Source organism: Trachinotus anak, unplaced genomic scaffold (assembly GCF_046630095.1).
Source record: "Trachinotus anak isolate AG129_WGS33_773 ecotype Australia unplaced genomic scaffold, CSIRO_AGI_Tana_v1 ptg000032l, whole genome shotgun sequence".
Taxonomy (NCBI): Eukaryota; Metazoa; Chordata; class Actinopteri; order Carangiformes; family Carangidae; genus Trachinotus; species Trachinotus anak.
Window position 1 is genome coordinate 16860277 of NW_027273883.1, and position 24078 is coordinate 16884354.

General features: G+C 40.7%; 1 protein-coding gene across 2 annotated transcripts in view; it reads left to right on the forward strand.

The window, feature by feature from the left end:
• Positions 1–10642: 10642 nt before the first annotated feature.
• col14a1a (collagen, type XIV, alpha 1a) overlaps positions 10643–24078 on the forward strand; it is a 124045-nt gene continuing 110609 nt past the window's right edge. Inside the window, exons 1-3 of one of the 2 annotated variants that reach the window (XM_071469378.1) lie at positions 10643–10949; positions 12462–12577; positions 22667–22783. In XM_071469378.1, coding sequence (XP_071325479.1) covers positions 12484–12577; positions 22667–22783 — 211 coding nt within the window. In that variant the 5' untranslated portion in view covers positions 10643–10949; positions 12462–12483. The remainder of the gene's footprint in view (positions 10950–12461; positions 12578–22666; positions 22784–24078) is intronic. The other variant, XM_071469377.1, reaches the window with a different exon arrangement.

The window sequence follows — 24078 nt, forward strand, 5'->3', positions numbered from 1 at the left end:
TGTCTCATCAAACTGCCTCCAAACGTGTCCTTAATGAGTTATTCATGGACATGTCATAGGTGTTTCTCAGTGTGCTTGGTGTTGTAAGCAGTGAAATGCATGATTCCTGTAAATCTGTGTGTATGTAGCATTAACTCTTAATCCAAAACACTTCTTCAGTCTATTGACTCATAGGAATACACTATCTGACCAATCATTTCAGAAGTAAAGTTGATGTGGGCCTTCAATAGTCTTTGTTTCCACATTCTGTCTGCATTAAAATTAGAATAAAACTATTATAGAATATTTTAGAGCTTCTTGGACATTGATGATAGTCTCTGGTTGACAGTACTAAACATTCAAGACATTTTATCTTACTTTCTGATCTCAGAACTGTCCACTCTTGTTGTTGGATGATGCAATATAATTTGTTTTCATTACTGTTTGTGTAATGTTGATGGATATGTTGTTGGTAGGGATATATATATATATATATATATATATATATATATATATATATATATATATATATATATATCATGAGATCCAGATACATAGATTTCAGTATTTCAGTAGGCATTTTCACCTTTATTATATCAGCAACAGTGAACAGTGAGAGAGAGAGAGAGAGAGGGAGAGAGAGAGAGAGACAGGACAGTTAGGTAGGAGAGAGAGAGGGGATGACGTGCAGCAAAGGGCCTCGGCTGGATTCAAACCCCGGCCGCTGCAGTAAGGATTGAGCCTGAATGGAGAGTGCTCTGCCAGGTGAGCTACTGGTTGTCCCGTAGCTTTCAATATTCTTTCAGCAGGTAACATGGCAAAAATCACCTCAAACCAAACTGCAGACCTTACTGATTCTTGAGTCAAGGATCTTCATTAGTCTCTTGTAGAGATGCCATTAGATTAACAGTTAATATCTACACACAGCATGGGTTCAATTTTTCTCAGTTTTTCTTGAATTAAAAACTCAGCTACCTGAATTTCTTTAACTCAGTATTTGTTCTTTTGATTGTGTCTGGAAAATGATCTGGTGAAAGGGTTGAGATTCTGATAAAGGAGATGGAAAATGATGTGTGTTTGCCTGAAGGCGATTATGGTCTTGGAAGAGTTCTGGGAAACAAATATGCAGAAGTGACAAATGTTCCCCTTCACATGGTCTAGAAATGTGTCACGTGTATTTTGTAGAGTCTTGAAGGAGTTCTGTGTGGTCATAGTTGGCTGTAACCGGTTCACTGACTGCTCAACAACAAGCCTGAAAGGATTTGCTTTAAGACTTTATTTTGCTGCTAATCACAGCTGGTGGTCATCTAGTCTCTTGTTAAGTTCCCAGCTCTTTTATCTCTGACTTTGTGTATTAAAAGTGCTCATTGTGCTTCAGTTCTATTGACAATCAGTGTTTTACAGACACCACCTTTACATAGCACAACAGTGGTTTCAAATACATGGGTCTGACAGAATGTATTTCATCACCATTGTGTACATTGTGCTGTTGACAGTTTTATACTTCGTCCTTAATGACTCAGATAATTAAAGGGAATCTTTGCTTTATGTTCACCTCATGAGGCCGGAGTGAGGGCCCACACATTTTCAGCAGGTACAGCTGGATGTTTACTTCTTTCTTCTCCGCTGTCAGAGATTGAATGTTGGGTTCAAAGACAATATAAGCTCACAGTACTACAGTCTGTTTTTGATAAAGCAAATGAAGCTCATTCAGATGTTCTAATGTATTAAACAGTTAATCAAGTGTTTAATAAAACAAACCGATCTGATTCTGCTCTGTTTGTGGTCGAATCTTCACGTCTGTTTGAAGTCTTTGCACTCGGTGACATAAGTTAGGCTCACATTTAGTGACACTGTGCACTGTGGAGTGTTGACTGTGCAAGTTTAAGAATCACACAAAAGCAGACATTTCTAATAATAGTAGAATAGAAAGTGCAGACTTGAAAAATTGTAGTCCTTCAGCTTGCATTTGCATTACTGTACATTTTAGTGTGTGGTAGCAATACAGCATAAAATGCTGTACACTTTTTTCCTTCCATTTTTTAGATGGACAGGGGTCGCGCTGGTGACGCCTCTTTTATGATTTTCTTGGATGAACTACCACAAAGCTACCAGCAGGGGGTAGTGTTATGCTGCTCCAGATAGTCTGTATGATGTGTTGATGTGATTTAGCTCCACATCTCAGCCATTTTTTGGACAATTTTATGGATTTCATTGAGGGACAGAATAGATTATGAAAAATTATTTATTCATTACTCTGTCTTGTCCAAAGTCTGGGCGTGAGCAGCATCAAGAGGAATGAAAAACATTAGCAAGGCTGTTATTGTCATTGTTATTGGTATTGTCTGTCTTAACGTGCTCTTTCTAATTTCTTGGGGTGTTGATGACATCTACATCTACTGTCCGATCCCTCTGCAGATTTCCTCAAGACATTTTCTCTCTCTCTCTCTCTCTCTCTCTCTCTCTCTCTCTCTCTCTCTCTCTCTCTCTCTCTCTCTCTCTCTCTCTCTCTCTCTCATATATCTCTCATAAAAAAAAAAGAAATTTGATGTTTAATGATTAATGTTGAACTACACCACACAGTTTGGTTATTTTGTGGTGACACTGTCGCTCACAGTGGCCACACAAGCATATGGCTCCTCCCCCTCTCTCTTTATCATCTTTATCTCTTTTATCTTCCAGGACAGATTCACTAAATAGAATAGGCCTTATCAGATGAGCCCATCACTATCTGTCATCCACTTATCTGTCCATTTGTTCATCTGTCCTCACATCCACACATCCAGAGAATAGCTCAGCAACTAACCTTCATGTTGCCTCTATTCATTCAACGAAGTGTCAAGTCCTGTGTGTGTGTGTGTGTGTGTGTGTGTACAGAACTGTACATTAGAAGGAAATTAGAACTGACACACACACACACACACACACACACACAGAAACCTGAGAGTGACAACCTGCTGGACATTTTTGCTGGAGGGAACATGAAGAAAGAGATGAGGGAATGATATTTAAGCCTCCAGTGATTCAATGGGAATGGGTTTTTTGAACAGAATAAGTGCAAAGAAACAGACAATACCTTTGCATAAGATTTGCAATTATTGTTTAGGTTTCTCATCTGAAATTCAATTATTCAAAGTTGTCTGTGTTAGAACAAATATGTTGCAAACAGTTATCATGTTTCTGGGGGAGTTGTGAGCTTTTTTATTAGCAAATTGTGTTCTATTCATGGGCCCTTGGAGAATAATGTGTTGACACGACGTGCTGTAGCTTGGTGCATAAAGAATCACAGTCGCACTGCCAAAGTTAGGAGTCCAATTCCAACTGGGGCCAAAGCACTAAAAATGTTCGTGCTCTGAGAAACCTGGGATGAAAGCGTTCACCAAGTGGCATATATTATAAGATCATATTAAGGTTTGAAAAGCCCAGTTGGTCCAATTAAAGCAACACCAATGTAGGCAGCATAAGCCAAGATCAAGTAATTAATACACATAAAAAATCTCTCTCGTGACAGTGACAGCAGCCAAAATAAGGGAGTTATGGAGAACTATAAGGTACATTGAAAGCTGTTAGGTTGTGCTATGGTTTCACTCAGTGTCAGACAAGGACAGGAAAAAACAATGTGTCACTCAGTTCTATCTTCACTCTACTCCTCACATCACTGTTTCTTTGATTATGATTAAACGTGATGGAAATTCACCCAGGGCCAAACTGGATTTAAACAAGTGAATGTCTTCAAACATACAGATCTTCTAAAGTGTAATGAAGTATGACAAAACCACAAAAAGACAAACAAAAAAAAAGAAAAAAGAAAGAAAAAAAAATTCTAAAAAATGTGGTTATCACATGTGTTGGAATATTTTATGCAGAGCTCAAGAAGAAGCTCTTCAGTTTGTTCCAGGAGAAAGTCTGACACAGATGTGACATAGCACAGACTGTTTGTGACCATTTTATTATTGTGAACAGTACATTTTTTAAACCCTTTGTCCGTTAATATCCTCTGCTTACAGTGGGTCTGCAACTGCATGCAAAATACTCCCTGAGAACTGAAACTCGACTGGCAAAAATCTGTGGTATTAAAGATATGATTATATTTTTATATCATTTTTTTAATATGTCATACTTTACATTATAACTGAGCAAATAATGTAATACCCAAGAAATGAAATAGGATTCAATGGAACACAATATTCTGTAGAGTTTAATTAGCTTTTTGACAAAGAGTGCTAGTAAGTGTGACTGCTGCCTTGATTAAATAAAGGTTATCGCTGTTATCACATGTGGGAAATAAGGAGGTGTTCGAAAAGAAAAGAAAAGAAAAGAAAAGCTGAAGAAGAGGAATGTTTCAGTGCTTCCTCAGGTTGATGGACTGGATAGCTCTGAGGCATGATTACCCTGTTTTCAAGTGAATTGTCCCCTGCCCTCCACTTCCCTCCCCACAGGCGAGGAGCTCAGGACAAGTCACAGCAAGCAGAAATGTTAGCCACCTGCCAAATGCTTCTTGGACTGTGGCAGCCGGCTCTGTGAATTTGGCTAGCCACTCTGGCGGGAAGACACCTTTGTTCAACTGGCATTTCTTCTTCAAAACTTGTTTTACATTTGATACTGTGCGGGTAATGGAGAGGCTATTTTTCAGGACCTGATTAGGGTGCAGGTCATAAGCGAGGGAAGTCTAACTTTACTTTTATGTCATTTGAAACTAAGTGATTTCACCCGTGTACTGTGTCCTTGCTTTAATCCATGAGTGTGTCCATATGAATGTGTCTACAAAATGTCATAGCAATCTATTGAATAGTTGTCGAAACATTTCACTTCAAAAGACAAATGTCACTGGAGTGAAAGTCAGGGGACCATGAATGTCAGTATACAAAAATTTAATGGAAATACATCCAATAGTTGTTCTTTCAGTCAGGACCAAAGAAGTGGACTGATCGACCATACAGCATGACTAAAAATGGCAAATTAAAAATCCTCACTGTGTGCAACCTATAGACCGTGCTAGTCAACCTACTCTGCATGTCAAAGATACCTTTGGTCATAAGTACTTAAAGAGCTGCCTGTGGCCTTGAATCAGTTTTTAGATAAATAGCAGTATTTTCTTGAATAAATCACCTCCAACCATGCGTACCTCTATAAAAAGCTGCAAAATGAACCATGACCTTAAGAGCTGTCAGTTTAGCAGCTCTCTGGGAACGGCAGGCCTGTTACCAGATGACAAGTCGGCTAATAACTGTGACTAGTTGGACTAATCAGAAGGCTGCGGTCACTTCAGTCCACTGCTGCCCTCATATTAACCTGCTGTTTGTTATTAACACAGGGCTGAAGAGCAGCCTGTGTGTGTATTTGTGTGTGTGTTTGTGTCCACCAGAAAAAGGTTGAAATTCACGGCATGAGGTGTTTGTTCGTGCGTCTTAGTTCACCATGCACACCCTTGAATCTGTCAACTCTATTTGAACTTGTCCAGGTCTTTCACTTGAGCTTATAAGACAAACAAACCATGTTTCTTCTGCTGGTTTAAATGCAGCCCTTTGTGTGTGTGAATGAGACGGTGATCTGGGTTGTCTGTCACTGTGGCAGAGTGCTAAGCTTCCTGCCTCGGGTTATCCCTGCATCTTAAAAATGTAGGGCTGGGGGCTTCAGGTGTGTGTGTATATGTGTGTGAGTTGGCGTGTTTTTGTGTGAAAGCAGAACAGAATGAAAAGTGGGGGAGGCCTTTGTTTAAATGTAATATTAAGTGTTCCACATTGCAGACTTTTTTCACCATATGTGTGTTGTGTGTGTGTGTGTGTGTGTGCGCAAGAGTCTGACTCGAAAAGCAGAATCAAATTAAAAAAGTAAAACTAACATTATTAAATGCTGCAGCTCCTGAAACTGCATGAGCTTGCTGAATTTCTCTGCTACATTTTATTTGACTACATCTTATTTTATGCTTTTTCAAATTAACAACAGTTTCACGACTCTCTGCCTCTTGCTGATTGATGCTATATACTAAACAGTCATGTTTCACCCACTTCAAGCTTAAATGTGTGCTCTTATAAACACCAGTGTGGGGGTTCCTGTTTCCTGGGAGAAATCCTTCACTACACAGAAACGATGCTTTCTCTGTTTGTCAAAGCGACAATGGTGGCTTGTTTCTCATAATTATAGGAAGGCAGAGGAAATACAAGAGGCTACAGTGGAGTTTGATCATTTTCATTTTTACAATATGTTGGTCCAGCACAAACAGGGAGTATTAAACACCAGTGGGACGACTGCTTATCACCAAAGATGTCACAAAAAACAAGAAGACAACAATTATGTCGACTGATGCTCAGTTCTCCAAAAACATAGCATCTTGGGGAAAAACTATGTATGAAAAAACTTAAAGTGTTTACTGTTTCATTAGCTAAAAAAAAAGAGGACATCGTGTTTTGTGTGGATAACACTTCCCTAAACCTTCTCAGTGTCAGATTGAGTATAATTGGCTGTCATATTTTTTACCTTTGATCCATACTATCTTGCCACAGTCTTCCACTGCTGTACCATCCAGGTTTTACAGATGTGAAATCTGTCACTTCTCACCTCCATGCACACCCAGTGAGACGGCTGATCTAAACTGCATGCATTGTGAGGTGTATTACGGATGTAGGTCTACCCCCACTCCGTGCAACCAAACTTTCACAACCTTGTATACAGACTTGTCAGGAATCAGGGCGTCTGAGCAGTGTTCTGCGTGCAGATCTGATGTATTTACTGAAGTATGAAACTATTCTTGTGCGTGTGACAATTATGTGACAGTCTAACACAATCTAGCCTGAGCACTAAGAAAGAAGAGTACCTGCAATAAACAGATATTTGTTGCGGTACAGTGACTTTAAAAAACTTTATGCAGCCTCACAGTCGGACCATATGGCGCTGAGCTAAATGACCTGTGGATCAACTCTACCATGTGACTGATGCATTTATTCAACAGATCCACAGTTGGGATGGACAGGTACACAGAAGGAGGATGAACAGATTAGGACTGGGGTGAAAAGAGAGAAAGAGGGAGAGAACAAGAAGGAAAAGAATGATGAAATGAAATAATAAAATGGGACAGACAAAGAGGAGAACAGAGAGGGTACATCAATAGAAATGAAAAGAAGATAATAAAAAAAAAAAAATGAAAAAGCGACATGCAAGGAAGACAGCACTGTGGTTCATCCACCGGGCAGATTGTTAGGGTCTGTTGGCCTGTCTGTCTGTAGAGAGCAGCTGTCAGTCATAAACCACCGGGGACAGCAGCGATTCAGAATACAAAGTTAAACCAAAAATTATCACACGCCACTATCTGTCATACAACCTGCAGTTTGAGCCATGCACACTCCAACTTTGCCAGTATTTCATTTATTTTGTCAACCAAACAGCCCCGCCGTCAGGAGGGGGTCAAAGGGAAGACATACATGACCCCGGCTCAAGGCGCAGGGGGAGGCCATGCAAATGTCAAACAAATGTCTGTGGTTGATCCTTAGGTAGGATCCGGTATGACAGTTTACTTACCGGCTTATGCACCTCAAATATATAGTTTATATATCATTACACAAAGATATGCCCGCCCCCCCCCCCCCCCCCCCCCCCCCGCTGTTATTGTTGAAAATGGTGCGGTCGAAACATTTGACAATTCAGGTGCGCAGACTAAATATTTGACGCAAACGGACTAGTTAAGACCAATGAAGTCAAACGTTTCTGGCCCAGAAAAACAGTGAAATGACCAGGTATGACAGACGAGGCTGAATGTATCAAAGGTGAGGAGCTAGGAGACTAGCAAATAAAACTTAAGTTAGCTTAACCTTGCAGTAACCGTAGCACATTCACTTAAAAAAACAAAAAACAAACAAACAAACAAACAAACAAACAAAACACAGCAGCACTGTCCTTACAAAGCAGTTATTTTGTAACTCCATAATACAATTAGTGAATTACTAGGCCTAAAGTCTGCAAGAAAATAATCAGACTGTTCCATCTCTGTCACTACAAGGTTAATGGCAAAGAGTTTATCTGAAATTGAAAGACGGTGTTGGTTTTAGAGCTAAGGGTGGGTATGTGGTGGTGTTGCTGCAGTGGGTGTGCATCCCTAATCCCTAATGGCTGCCCTGCAACCAAAGAGCTGGTTTGTCATCTTTCTTCAGTATTCTATTGTCATTATTATTATTCACTACAAAGTTTGTCCAGTCTTTGTTTCCAGATTCTGGAGGGGGGGGGGGGGGTCCAGAAATGTCATCAGGTTATATCCCTCGGGCACCATGATTATCTGTACCAAATGTCATGGCAATTGTCGCACTAGCGGGAAAAATCTGAGGATCACTTAAGTCATTTGGCTTCATTGTCTGGGGACCATGACTGTCCTGTCGACCTTTATGGCAATCCACCTCATAGCTGTTGAGATGTTTAGGTCTACCCCAAAGTGGTGGACTCACTGAGTGACACTGCATTGTTTAATAGCAAAGAAAGGCTGACGTTAGAAATTATGACTTAGAACAACAGCTGCATAGACTGTGCGAAGGTGGTGAAGCTCAGGAAGATATGAACAGGTCCAGACAATAACTTGAATTCATCAAATTTCCTTATTATGAACCTCTTACTGACCAAAGTTTACTTACATCACAGTTTTCAATAAATATAAACTGACAATAGCTGCACAACCACAGTACTCTAATTAAACAGGACAAACATATCAGAAGAGATCCAGAGTGAGAAGGAAAATGCATGAAATGAAGTGTAAAAATATAAATATATACTTTTATTGTTATTGAGGCAGACCAGATCATTTATCTTGATATAGATTTTAAGTCATAACTTCCAGCCACTCACTGTTTGCAGTGGTGTCTGTGGTGTATTTGTTTTGTGTGTGGTCTGTTGCAGATGGGCAACAGATGAAGGAGAAAGAGGATGACAGAGGGACAGGAAGGGAGGAAGAGGCTGAAGGAAAAAAGAGGAGGAAGGAGGGAGGAGGATAGAGAATCCTCTTGATTATAGTGTTTATGGCATCTGGACAGTTGTTTAGCTAAGGCCTGCGTGTGTGTGTGTGTGTTGTGTGTGTAGTGCCCCAGGGACACACCTGGAGAGTAGCTATTCAGCGTTTCAACTCAGCCAGCCGTTGGCACATTTCACCAGCCTCTGTTTCTCATGACTTCCATTCCTCCCCCCTCAGGGCAAGTCACAAAGTCTCTTCAACAGCAGAGGAGCTGAGTGTATAAACAGGATTACAAAGTGCACTCAAATCTTTTTTCTCAGGCTGACAGAGGAAAGTGCTGGTGTTGACCAATCCATTGCAATGCTCATTTTAGTCTAGAATAAAGGAATGATTTGTAATTTTGGAAAAAAAAAAAAAAAAAAAAACTTGCAGAGAGATAGATAAGAAGAGTGAAATACTCTCATATCTGTCCACTAAAGATGACGCTGCAGCCAGGAGATGGTTAGCTTAGCTCATGTAAACCCCCATAAAACACAATGTGTTGTTCTTTCAGGTTTTTTTGTACAGATTAAACAGATGGTAAGCTGGTGTTTGTTTTACCTTTAGACAGAGCCAGACTAGGTGTTTTCAGACTTATTGCTAAGCTAAAGTAATCATCTCCTTTAGATTCATATTTAACTGACAAACACAGGAGTCATATCTTTTTATCCAACTCTCAGAAAAGAAACAAAATAAGTGTGTTTCCCAGAATGTCAAACTGTAGATTTAAAATCATCTGTGTAGGTTTTATTTATGCTGATGAACATGTTGGACAACTTGACAGCCATAAAAGCCATAGTTTCGAAACAATATTTAATAGATGCTAAAAACACCATCCAAAATGCTTATGGACAGACATCAGAATTAACATACTATAAGTGTATAAGCATCCAGTCTCAGGTTAGGAAGAATGAAAATTTTCCCATGTCTACAGCCACCTGAAAACAGTTCATTTCACAATGTTTGGTATTGAATCTGATTTCTAAATCCAACCTTTGTGTCTTGAGAATTCTCTTGATCCAGGAAAAATGTTAGACCAGTAGCCGATAAAGTTATATGTCTTATTTTAAGATCACTTCATTAAAAAAGGTAGTGGACAGGATTATAGTCTTGTGCTGGAAACATTTAAATTGATGTGTTGCCATTACGGGCTCCATCAGCAAGTTCCCAGCTGGAAAGAAACTGTTCAGAACTGACTGAGCCTATTTGGATATTTATGGTTACATTTGCAAATGAGAGCGATGTGAACTTAAAATCTTCCATGTGCCTTAACAGCTATATTGTCAAGTCGTTTCTGTAGCAACTCCAACTTAGAGCTGAGATGAAAGCCCGTGTCTTTGTGCCTTTAACATCTATAAGCTGGCAGCGCAGCAGGGCATGGCAGGCACCTGCTCCGAGCGCACAGAGGCATTTACAGCCGGACTGTTTTTTTTTTTTTCTCCCGCAAATCAAACATAGAAAAAATAAAGAGTTTCAGCAATGACCATATGGGTCCTTTAGAGCCACAGATTCCGGAAATGTCCCCCACAAGTCCGTCGTTATCGCGGAGGCGCACATAAAGGGCCCCGAGGGGCTGGAGCCGAATTGAAACCTGCAAGCTGCCAGCGGAGGTTTTTGCGCAGCGGCACTGGGTCGCGTCTTCTCTCTCTCTCTCTCTCTCTCCCTCTGTCTCTCTCTCTCTCTCTCTCTGAGATGAACCGGGGCGAAGGAAAGGGTTGGGACAGGGAGGAATAGCTGGAGGGAGGGATGGCTGAATAACGAGCAGAGAAACACCCACTCCGGACTGACCGAATTGTATCCGGAGAGAAGGAGTGAGAGAAAGAAGGAGAGAGGGGGAGAGAAAGAGAGAAGGAAGAGGGACCCTTTTGGGAGGCAGCAGCAGCAGCAGCAGCAGCAGCAGCACCAGCAGCAGCAATCTTTGGTATTCAGAGGATTTCCTTTGGGGATAAAAGGACGCTTTGAATTGATGACTGGAGAGGTATGAAAGGCGATTTCATTCATGGTGCGTGTGTTTGAGTGCGTGTGTCTCAGGTGTGCGGAGCAGGAGTGTTTGAACGCAACGAGTTAATCCGAATGAGTGTGAGGGGACTGACCCAAATCTGGCTTAAAAAACTGGATGAAACAACAGTCAGCTGCACTTTGAAATGATCACCGGAGACAAATATTGGCGGCGGTCGGTGAATCAAACTTGTGCAGTCTCACAAGCAGGTGGAAAAAATCGTTTAAAAATGTTTTTCTTAGAGAAAAATAAGTATCATATGTCTTTTTTTTTTTTTTTTTTTAAATAATGTGGTTCTTTAAAAACAGTCTTGGATGGTGCGAGCCGTGGTCTTGTACGATAATTAATTGGCATTTGAGTGTGTGCAAAAGTGTATCCCACAAATAGTCCTAAAAGCATGCACAACCAGCGTGTATAGACTGCTTAATTATATTTTGAATTAAGTGACATCCTTAGGATCACATGAGATGAGAGACAGAAAGTATAATTTTAATCTCAATTTAGTGAGATTAACTCTCATTTGTGTATGTGCATTTTTATTTGTGTGTCTGTGTCAGACAGAGACTAAGATGGGAGATAATTATCTCTTTTTAATCCTTTTCATTTCCCTCTTCATGTCCTGAGGCTAATCTATGGGAAAAAAAAATCAGTCCTATTTTATGGACTTTTTTATGCTTATTAATATGCACTGTCATTTTTCTGGCCTTTTGACACTGTCTGAATTGAAGGAGCTGCCTGTTCTCCCACTGCCACCGGGTTACCTCTACATCAGAGAATGATTCAATCTTGGAACAACTTTTGTTGCACGTGCTGTTTTATTCATAGGACTCTCAGCAAGGTGTGTGAGAGTTTCCCCAGGAGAGGAATGATAAGATGTCTGTGTGTAATAATGAGTGGGAGACTGGAGAGGAGGTGGAGAGGTGGATGAGGAGAGGGTCAGGAGAGGAAGAAAGGGAGGGAGTGCGGAGGTGAGGGTGCCGAGTGCAAGAAGTGAGGGGTGAAAGGGGGAGATGAGATTTTTTGGGGGGGGGCTAAAAAACTTCCCTCTACACACTGTCAATCAAACCTCTCTCTCCCTGTCTATCTGTCACTCTGTCTATCCCTTTTTTCTGTCAGGCCTCTTCTCTTCTCTTCTCTTCTCTTCTCTTCTCTTCTCTTCTCTTCTCTTCTCTTCTCTTCTCTTCTCTCAAACAAAGTCCTCCACTGTTTCGCCCTCGGCCTGTTCTGTGTAGGCGGGAGGCTCGACCACTGCTCTGCGGTCAGTCTAGACTGTTAGGCTACAGCTTTGCAACTGTATCAAAGTGGATATTACACAGTAGTAACTGATTCCAGATCAGAGACTTGGGGCTGCGTGGGCAAGGTGGGTCTTCTTGACCCCCTTTCTGCAGCTGAATGGCATTCCTGGTGTTTCTGTCACTGAGACCCCTCTTTCTTTCTCTCGATCTTTCCCTCTCACATTTTTCCTCTTTGTTTGTTCATATTTTTCTCAGTATCCTCTTTCTCCTCTCTGTGCAGGTCTAGACTGCTGGTTGTGAGGATGTTTGCAACAGGGCAGATCAGGTGGTGTTTGTGGGCTCCACTGGTGTTACTGGCCCTAGTTTCCAGTTTCCCCAGCAAGGCACAGGGTCAAGGTAAGTAATTTTTACACTTCTCCAATCTTTTCTTCCTCCTTTTTCTGGTTTTCATCCTCCCATCCCACTTCCATCCCTTCCTCCTCTCTTTTCCTTCCTCCTAAGCAAGCTCTTATTCCCCTTATCTACCCCATTCAACTTTCTTTTCTTTGCCTTTAGGTCTTCCTCCACCTCCCACCTGGGCCATTCAACCTCCTCCCATCTGTTCCCTTCATCACCCTTCTCTTCTTCCTCCCCTCAAGCCTCACTCTCTGACCTCCACTATCTCTATCCTTCTATCTATCCTTCCCTCTTCCCTCATCGATCTGTGTCTTCTCCTCATTCCTTTCTCTTCTCCTCTCTTTCATGTGCAGGCAAAATCCAATCAGATTACATCACACTCATGATCGCATCACCTCGATATCATTATGCCATTTCACCGTGGCAGCATGGCAGTGCTTGCCACCCTGCTGCCAATGCTGCCATGCTCCAGAGGGGTTTTGATAAATGTGTTGTAATGTGTTGTAACGGTGCGCTTCAAAATGTGATGATTTGCTGCGCAATGTGCTGCACAATACATAACGCTCCAGTGTGCTTCGCAATCAGCCTCGCTTCAGCAAACCTGATTTAATCAAACTGAGTGATCATCAAAAAGTGGGCTGTTGTCTGTTTTGTGCAATGTTTCTGTCATGGATGCAATGTTTTTGTCTTGGATGTTGAAAATCTGGATGCAGTCTTCACCAGAAACACACATTTGTGTTCCAGTTGAACATACTGTATGTTAATTTGTCACTAGGTGGCTATATTAGCATATCGTGTGTTAAAACGTAACAGATGTGTGTTTTTCTGAATGAGACACAGATGTTCTGACACGCTCTTCCTCTTCTCAAATATCTTTTCATATTGTAACTTTGTTGGCTTCAGACCTAAAGCCAAACTACCCACTAATCTTTTCTTATCCTGTGATCAAGATCCGGGCTTCAGGTGATTTAGGTGATAGATGTTGAATGTAATTATTTTGACTGTTGTTTTTTGAATTCAGCTTATTTCAACAAAAGTGATTACATTTGTGTGTGTATGTTTGTGTGTGTGTGTGTGTGTTGCTACGTGTGCAACTGTGTGTTGTACATGAGTTCATTGGAGTATGTGTTTGCTACTGGCAGTTTATGAAGTGCAGAGGTATTTATCTGGATAGACATCATATGAAAATGACCCCAAGGGACACTTAAACATTGAGCTGACCCCCCCTTTGTGTGTGTGTGTGTGTGTGTGTGTGTGTGTGTGTGTGTGTGTGTGTGTGTGTGTGTGTGGCTCACATTCCTTCCAGGATGTGGAGTTAGAGGAGCAGGGAAGCGGCAGGTCTTGGTTAAAGGAACACTACACAGAGAAATCAAATAAAGATTTTTTTTCTCTCTTTGAAGTTGTTTTAAATCAATAACCCAGATATGACACAAACCTCTTATTGATTTGTTTTTATGGATAAATTAAAAGAGGAATTCCACCCCAAAATATAATTCATTTTATTACATTGATCTTTGAGAGGTTTTTTTTTTGTTTCAGACTCATTTTGCTTTAAATTACTGAGCCGCTTTGTGTTTTTTTGTTATTGATTGTCTTGAAATGAAAGTTGGGTTTTCTATTTTCTTCCGTCTTTCTCCTGCCCTCTTTTACTTCTCCTTCTTTGCTTCCCCCTTTCTTTCTTCTGTACTCGCTCCCTTCATCCTTCTCGCTCTGTTTCTCTTCAGTTATTTTTCTCATCTCTGTTTCCCCCTTCTCTTTTTCTCTAAGGAGTTTTTATTCTAGTTTTCATTAGCAGTTCTGTAGGTCATGTTTTTTATTGCATTCGCACAGAAAGGAGAGGTGAGACAAAGTGTGACAGCATAAATTAGGCTGGGATTTGATCCCAGTGAATCACAGCGGAACATGGACGACCTCCCAGACACTATGGGAGTATGCCCTGCCCAATCCCTTCATTAGGGAGCATGTGATAGCCATTAATTTTTGCTCAGTCGGTCTCTGTAAGCTGCAACATCTGGTCAGTGGGGATTTGAGCTTAAGGATTAGTGTGTGTTCTGCCCATGGAGGATGTTTGTATATACAACACAAATGTCTGGATATCGTCAGGAACTCCCACTACCAGCGAGTGGGTGAGTGCAGGATGGCTGCAAGAAATGAAGCAACTGACCTGGCATTTACACCAAACATATTTTACATCTTATTCAAGAAAGTGTTAATTTTGTTGTTACACATGGATTTCCTCAAGCATAGATGAGACAAATTGCTTTGACACATTTCTGAACAGGTTCTACTGGAACATCTGAAGTGAAATTTTGTAAAGTTACCAAAATAAAATGGCAGTGCTGAAATGGAAATACTGTAAACTGGACTTGATGGTCCGCTAATCTATATTTTTTCCAATTTACTGTAGTAAGTGCGACTTCCTTAAGTCACCGTGTCCCATCTCGCACTATACGTCTGGAATTACATTTTCAGTATTTACGACAATGATATTTGCTTTGACTGTGCTGCATGTTCATCATCATGGCTTGGCAGCAGAGGCTGAGGAGGAAATGTCATTAGTTTTGCCAGTTTTTATTCATAAACCTGATGATACATAAAAACGCCAGGGAATGAACAAAGTCATTTAAATTTGTCCTCCAGGCACCATGAATATCTGTTAAAAAACTTCACGGCACTCCATCAAATAGCTGTCAACATATACACACTCAAATCCAAAACTGTCAGCCTCAGTGTAGCACTAGAGACACCAAAACAAAAACAAGGTGATCCCTCCAGTAATAGTTTATAAGTGAGAACTTCCTAAATGAAAAGTCGCTGAATTAAGTAGGATTTACCCTGAGGGGAGCATTAATGTCTTTACAAAATGTTGTTTTTGAAGATATCTCACTCTGCATCAAAGTGAGACAGACTGCTGTCCATGGCACCATAGTGTGGCCTAGAACATATTCTCAGCAACATTATACTTCCTACAAATCACCTATGCTGATGCACATTAGTTGTACTGACCTGTATATCAGTAGATTTCTTAGGAGACAGGATTTGGACACAAGTCTGTACTGCATGTAAAGCTTCAGCTACACCAGACACTTCTCTCGTCTATTTGACCGTCTGTGTGAACGGCTCTGATGCTGTTCTTAATTCAGAAATTGAGCAGTGTGCAACACAGTGGACTGTTGATGCTGTTTCTTCTCTCACTGGCTGTTACTTTGGCCTTAAAAGGCACTGAAGAGGGAAATGTAGATTTTGTTCTCTGCTCAGTCCTCAGAGGGTGAAAGCAGTGACCTGGCATTTTGTGTTGCTGTTTCCAATGCAGCAGTGACAGAAGCAGGATGGATGGAGTAATGATGCCAGATGGTGGATGTTTGCCATTGTTACATCTAAACTCTGACCTCATTGACAAGTAAAAGAATAATTGTCGTGCTTAACTTTTAATTAAGCATTTTTTGTACATTCAATCCTGTTCCATGGATGAGTCAGTCAGTCTTTGTAGAGATGCTAAATGTATGAGTGCTGTATGTGTGTGTGTGTGTGTGTGCTTAGTGTGGGCATAGTTAATTATTGTAATTGATTTTGTTGATTGGCTGACAGCCTGGGTCAATACCATGCTTTAGGACACATCACAACATTATGTGCTTGAGAGCACATTTACAAAGCTGTTGCACTTTTTGTCTTAGTGTGTGTACGTCTGCACGTGTCTTGATGTTTGTGTGGTGAATGTGTGGTTAGACGGCAGCCTGGCGAATTAGTATGAGTGAAAGTGTTGGCCAGCAATTTCAGTTATAATGAACAGGGAGAGAAGCCAATGATGAGAAATCATTTATTCATAAACATAAGAGAGAGGATGAGATGGAACAACCTGTTTTGAATTTAAAAACGGCTAAATTATCCAAACCTCGACTGCCGTCACCTCACCACTCAGCTGCTGTTGTTGATGGTAATCCAGCTTGTCATAATCATCAGCCACTTTGGACTAAATGGAGCATTGAATCGTGGGAGATGTGATGTGCAGGAGGCTCTCTAATTTTGCCCTCTTGTTATCGTCGGAGCATGTAGATAATGTTCCGTGATTGTAAATAAACAAAATTAACTCTAATTAACGGGAACATGAGCCGATGATGATTTTTGAAAATGGTTTTTGGGAGGATTGATACAGGAACAGACGGACTGCACAGTGTATATCGCTGTGTATATCCAGCTCACTCTGCAGCCAGCATGCATATGTGTATATGCCAAATTATACAGTATGGGTGCCACGGTGTGGGCAGGAGAAGTGAGTGTCACGTAAAGTAGCTACAGTGTGACATAGACACGCTTCCCAAAATCACAGAGTGGAATATTGTGCAGAGCCTGAAGTGACTCAGGGTTGTGCAGATATTGTAGTAGTACAAAGCTGTGAATCGGCCGCTTGGGTCCTGGTTTTCTTGGAATAAATGAGAAATTCTGCTTTAGTGGTTAGAAAATGTCATTTAAAAAAAAATGCAACTTAACTTGTTACTGCAATTTTCTTGAATCAAGTGAACAAATCTAGAAATAAGTAGGTTATGAGCATTTTGTTCATATATAATCACACATTTAAAGAAAACTCTTGACCTGAGTGAAACTACATAGAAAACATTGAATTTTGAGCCAGTTCTTTTCACTTTCTTTAAAGCATAATTACCTTTTGTTTGTTGTTTTTGCAACTTGGACCTTAATTTCGAAGCTCTGGCCGTTATTTTTAACAACTGTGTTAATTTGGCTTTAACTGCTTCTGGGGAGATGCTGGATGGCATCACCACACTGATGGAGCAAGAAATATGAGCAGAGAGACAAGAGAGTGATTGTGAACAGGCCAGCTGTGTAACCAGATTATCTCTTTAGGCTGTAACCACAACTCCAGTAAGAATGGCTATAAACTGTAATGAATATTTACAAAGGTTTGGATAATACTTTGACCATTCACCTTCATTTACTCTTCTGAAAAGTCTGTATAACTTCTGGGTTTGTTCAAAACTAGTTTGACACAATTTGAAACATTTTTACCTTTGAATATCAGAGTCTACAATTTAAATAACATATTTGATTCTTGTTTAACTTGGTGAGTATCATGTTGTTTTTTTAATGATAGGAGTGACGCTACTACAGTGCTACAAAAATAAGACCTAGTTACTGGAATTATCCTTTAAATACAGAATTGAATGACTTCCCAGTATATTAGCAATGAGCTAGACCTTGAAATGGTGTGTGTTAGAATAGCAAACTCTGGTATTTAATGTTTCATCCTTGTTTGATGTCAGTCACCTCCTGCAGAATTAACCTAGTTTAGGATTTTATGGTGATACTTTTTTTTTCACCACTGGTTGGCAAGCATGCAGAACATTATGGCTTAAGACTGCACATGAGGACGGATCATCAACAGACTCTTAGTATTCAGCAATACCTTAAGAGAGATTTCACACACACACACGCACACACACACACACACACAAACAGTGTGTGCACAATGCAGCACAGAGATAAGTGTTGAAGGAAATAGGCATCACTTACACAGTTAAAGTGATAAAAGACAGAAACAGTCGTTAAGCGACTAAAGGACAGGAGTGGAAGGGCGAAGAAGAGGAGAAGGTAGGATAAAAGAGCAGAAGTGAAGACAAGGGAAGAGGAGGAGAGGGAGAAGAGACTTTAAAGCCATGGATGAGAGGAAGGGATGTGATAAAGGAGAGGAGTGTTCCATGAGAGCAGCAGAGGAGATAAAAAGAGCAGAGAGGTGGAAAGAAAAGGAGTGGATTTGGGTTAAGTGCTATCTCGGTGAGCAGAGTAGTTCTCGTAGCAATGAGACCACGACCACATCAAACAACGCGTGCTGCAGCGCTGAATAGGCACCAAACACACACACACACACACACACAGTCCCCTCATCTCCCTCACGTACAGTACGGTAGCTATCTTGTGGTGACAGTGCAACCCAGCAGTTGTCATCCATAAATCCTGAGCATTAGTGAAGCCACTGTTGGCTGAATGCTCACAGTGGAGTCAGTATTGGGCTAATCTGGAGCGAGGAGGAGGAAAACAAGGAATTAAAACAGGGGAGAAATGAAGGGGAAGAAAGAGTGGGAGAGAAGCTGAAGGAAAAGACAGGAAGTGGGGGAAAGAATCAAAGCTTGGTGGAAAGGAGGAGAAAGAGAGACAATAGGAGCTGAAGATGGATGGAAGGAAGAGGATGAGCGAAACGAGAGGGAAAAAGGAGGTTAAGTAGAGGTGAGGAGGGGATAGAGACAGAAGGAAAGAGGCAACTGGCAATGAAAAGAAAGATTGAGAAAAGCCAGAAAGCTCAGAGAAGACAAGGGAAAGACATGAAGCGGAACAGATCAAAAAAAGAAAGTTGAATAAAAGTTGAATTTGAGAGATTGTTGAGCAAAGAAAGAGGAAGAAAGAAAGATGAGCGAGAGGAAAGGAAAGGAGGAGAAGGAAGAGAAGGGATAGCAAACGAGAGAAGCAAGATGAAAGGAAGCCAACATGGAACGGGATAGTGAGCCAAACCAGGAGATGGGAAGAAGCTTGCAGAAGAAGTTGAACCAGAGACAAGGAACAACAGGAGGGATGGCGAGAGGAGATGAAGTGAAGCAGAGGATTGGACAGCAAGCATTTACTCATCTATCAGGAGTCCTTGGTAGCTTCCTCTGCTGCTAATCCTGGGAAGAGGCATCCCTTCTCAAACTGGGGCGTCAAGCCGTGCTTGTATCGCCTTAACCCAGATAATTCCAGTTCATACTGGGCCGCCAGTCAAAGATTCTTCTGGTTCACACTCCCTACAGAGTCAGGAGATTACTCAAGTTCATGCTTCAAATTAGACCCTTTGAATTAAGGTTCAGCTGCATGAGGAGAGGACATGTTAAATATCATTTTAGAAGGGATTTCTATAATTTTCTGGTGCTCAGGGTTTGTAATTTTTTTCAGTGACTCAGACTATTTACTGGAGCTAAAAGTTGTTGCTAAGCAGGAGTTGCAAAAGTTCTGCCAAATGGCTGGAGCTGCATTTACTACCTGGCAAGAAGCTTGCATACAAGGAGCTGTTGTGGGCCCGCTGACTCCACTGGTGCAACTCTTTCAGATAAATGGCTCTGGCTTGATATACTGTTGCACTATATGTGGATACGTATGTGCTCTGTAAATTTAGGGGCAAGTTTAGCCCTTGCCAGGGCTTCTACAGTAATTCCAAAGTATTTTATTGTGAGATACAGAGAGTGGACGTCTAATGTGTTTCACAAAAGCATCTTGTCACTTAGACTCAGAGAGGGAGAGTGTGTTCAAAGTGAAGCTCTTGGATGATATTTATGGCTGAACAGGGGTAAACAAGAACAGACATGGTGGTTAGTGAAAGGTAATTTATATCAGAGACCTTTGTGTTCTGTCAGCATCCTATAATGTCCATATTCATTAATCATAGCTGCTGTATCAGGAATTGCCTCCGACTTATAGACCTTGACATGAATTCACAGCATAACAGAAAGTCACAGTTGGCCTTTTCATTTACAATAGGTTTTTATTAGAAATCAGTGGGTGTATGTGTGTGCGTGTGTGTGTGTGTGTTCATTGACATGCAGAGCAAAGATCAAGTTATTCAAGGCAATTTTCACCTGGTTATTAGTACCCTATCTGCCAACTCAATTCACCTACTATGAAGCACACACTCAATGATACCAGGGGAATAATCTACCAAGCTCTATCACAGACCTAAATTATTCATAGATTCTTATTGTGTGGTGTAATTATACCATTTCATCCTATGCATTCTGAGCATTTGAAAGGAGTGAGCCAAATGGAAAAACAGTGAAGTGCTGCACTGTGTCTCTGCAAAACGATCAAACAGCATCAGAAGATCTGGTGATGAAAAGTTCAAGAAGTTGTCCTCGTTTGGCAACTTGAGACTGGATTCTGTTTTTCTTGGGGTTTTTTTGGCTTCCAGAAAAGTTGGTATTTTAAATTAACTTGTGAGGTAATACCATGACTAAAATTTGAAGGAAGTTTGGAAGGAAAGTCATGGCTGACTCAACTAGATAATAAGCATACTAGCATATTTATTATACAAAAAGTTGACTAAATTTACAGGTTATTATTTTTTCTTGACCCAGCTTGATCTAAATTTCTATACCTTTCTTATGAAGAGCCTAAAAGGAAATGCCACTTTGTAAAGAAACTGAATGAAGGACAAACTGGAACGATAAAGTTACATTAAACACTTACTTCTTGTATAAACAGGAAAAAATGACCAAAAACCTTTTTTATGTACAAAAATCACTCATGATGAGTAAGTAGAGATCACAGTGAAGGTCGGTGGCTTCACACGTGATAATTAACCAACCTGAACTCTGCACTTCTGACTTTTCCACGGACAATATGACACTTGAGAAAATACAGTACCTTGACGATACAGCCTGAATGGGATTTTCCACTGAGAACGATGGATGTCTGTTCTCATCAGCAAGTGAAAATCCTGAACAGTACACCTCAGGTTCGTCAACATCATATCACCTACTTTCTCTGTAGATGCTTTCTCCTTAATGCCTGATGTACAGTCTTTACATGTCCGCACTCACTTCTGAATCAGACAGAGCATCGCCGGTGTCTGTAGACTGAAGGATCACTAATTTAGGTTTATCGCTGAGGTCCTTCAAAGCTTATTCTTAAAGGGATTCTTTGACTTTAAAACTGTAGTTCATTATTATTATTCCCAAGACACTTTGGGCACAGAGTTTTACTCTGGTTCTCCACTTACAGCAAGTTCTCTCTGGGACTGATCTGCATCCAGTGGGGGAAATTAGTCAGAGGATGTCAGGTTTTCTCAGTTAAAATTGGTCAGTTTTTAAGAGGATGGATTGAGCTTCAAATGAAGACATAGAAATTGGGATTTATTTAAAAACTATTCAGTTTTTATGACAAAGTAATAAAAAAGAAATCCATGCATCAGTTTAAAAATCATTGCAACTCTGTCTACATCATGACCCTGTCAAATCTCTGTTGAACATTTTTTAAAGAGTGCTGACAGGTAAAGAGGCTCTACACAGGCAGTGTCATCAGACTTATGGATGACGGTGTCCACTCATTTATAGAAACTTTGTAGAAATATATTAAATATCAGTGGATCATGAATTCCTTGTACATAAACTAACATAGAATAATACAGCAAAATGGTGAAATGGTGATATGTGTCACAGACATAAAGTTCATGTCAGTGACTTTTGTTCTCATCTGAGGTGAATTTGTAGTATTTCACGATACTACATTATGGTCCCTCTTGGTTTCTGTGTTGCTGCTGTGCATTCTTGTCTGTCGCTTTGTCTGTAGATTAAAAACAGTCAAATTCTCTTCTGCTTCTCTACCACTTTTTGATTCTACAAAATGTGCTGTCTAAGTGTGTTTGTAAGAAGCCACAGACTGCACACACAAAATTTGGAGAATGGCTGCTGTCACCATTTTTAACAGGACTTTAACAGATCTGTTTTCACTGACAGAGCTGGAGAGAATAGCGAGCTCCTGAGGATGCCAGTGTGCACCATTTATTTCTCCACAATACAGTGTAGATCAGAAATGTGCACACAGACGCACATACACACAAACAATGGCACAGGCAAAAAACCCCTTTTTTTTCATTGCCCTCTGTGTATCAAATTTCTTTGGATTGTATCTTATGAAGAGAATTTGACTGGAAATAGTTTAATCTAAATCTCTGCTGTTTTAAACCGTTTTCATTCTGTTTTGAGCTAAAGCAAATTGAAACTGAGCTGCATGTCACACTGACCTGCTTTATGTGTTGGTCTCATGGTTGGGGGAACTTCAAAACTGAAATTCACTCAGCCCTCTATCTGTCTTTCGGTCCAGCAATTTATTCATTTCCCTTTTGAGTCACTTTGATTTGTGGTAGATTTTATGGTCTTGGGGGTGTATCTGGGTTTCACATAACTATTGATTTGTTGTCACGGTAACATGTGTTGATTGGTGGCTGGGATATTTTTAATTAAATTCATTTTCTTTCAGCAGCGTGTTATTTATTTCCAATCATTCCCTAGCTTTATTGAAGCTGATTTAAATGCGGTTAATTGTTTTTTTCAGTTCCAGCTCCACGGAGGCTGCGTTTCAAAGTGCTGAGCCCAAGCAAACTCCTTGTCTCATGGAAGGAGCCCAAAGGAGACTTTGACAGCTATCTGTTCCTCTACAAGAGCATACCAGGTAGCATGATTTTGCTGTACACAGACACACACATACAGAGAAAAAACTACTGAAAAACTGTGAAACTTGACTTGGAATTTTTTAGGGGAGGATCCCATTATGACTTGGATTTCCTGTCTGTCAGGGTGGATTATGTAATTTACTTCTTATCAAAGCTCCTTTGAAGGGATTACACTCTTGAGAGATATGGAGGACTCCAAGTTTGTCCTGCACCTCTGCCAAGTTTGAGACAAAGGAGTGTTTTTGCTGCATAGGTGGAGCCTGTCAGCAGATTTGGAAAAGGGACTGATAGGAGCGCAGGACAGTAGGACCTACATTGACTCATGATGGAGTTCAGTCCAGAACAGCTGAATGACAGCGGCAGCAATTGTAGTCATTCATTCAGAATTAAACAGCATTATCACTGTACGGTATTGTGACCATGATAGACGCCTGACATCCTGCTTTTATTCCACTTCTGTCAGGAGCTGATCATTGTGCAGACACAGGGCATGACCTTGTCTCTTTCTGGTTATGCACATGTAGTCAGTAATCACTGTAATTACCACTGACATCTCCTTTTTGATGTTATCACAGTGCACCTACCTTCACAGTCATACATCTCCTCCTGCATCAATTCCTTAACTATTGCTGCACCACTGCCTGCATTTGCTCCATATTAATGGTGTGCTGTTCTGCAGACAATTCTTTTGCAGGCATTGTGAGAATGAACAAGTAGGAGTGAATAAGCACTCTCTAACATAAAACTTGTTTGTCGCAAATACCCCTTTGCGAGAACCGCCCCGTCTGACAATTTCTTGCTGCCTCTGACAGCTAAAAAGAGAACAAAAACTGAAATTTATGACCACTTCCTCTCGGGGAAGACTGCAGCAGTAAGCATTCAGCACATTCAGTAAGAAATTGGACTTTCACAGCATCCTTACTGTATCCATACACAGTTTGGTTAATCGCTCCTTCTTTGATGAAAAGAGAATGAGGCCCTGTGACCTGAAGTGTAGCCTTATCTGCCCTGTAGTTTGTCTGAGTCAGAGGAAGTGAGCAACATGCAGTAGTTAAGGTGGTTAACACTGGCTCAAGTCCTTTTGCTGAGACTTTAAACACCATCTTATATCACAAAAGGTGCTGTCAGAGCGGACAGCTAAGCTTTAGGTTCAACATAATGCTCTTTTTCTCCTCAGATTTTTGTAACAAGGAGCAACCAAAGTGCAACTGGATGAGGATTCAGGTTTAAGGTTGACTAATTTTTGCCCACAAAAATGTCTTGCTTTTTGTTTTTAATTCTTTCTTTAAAACAT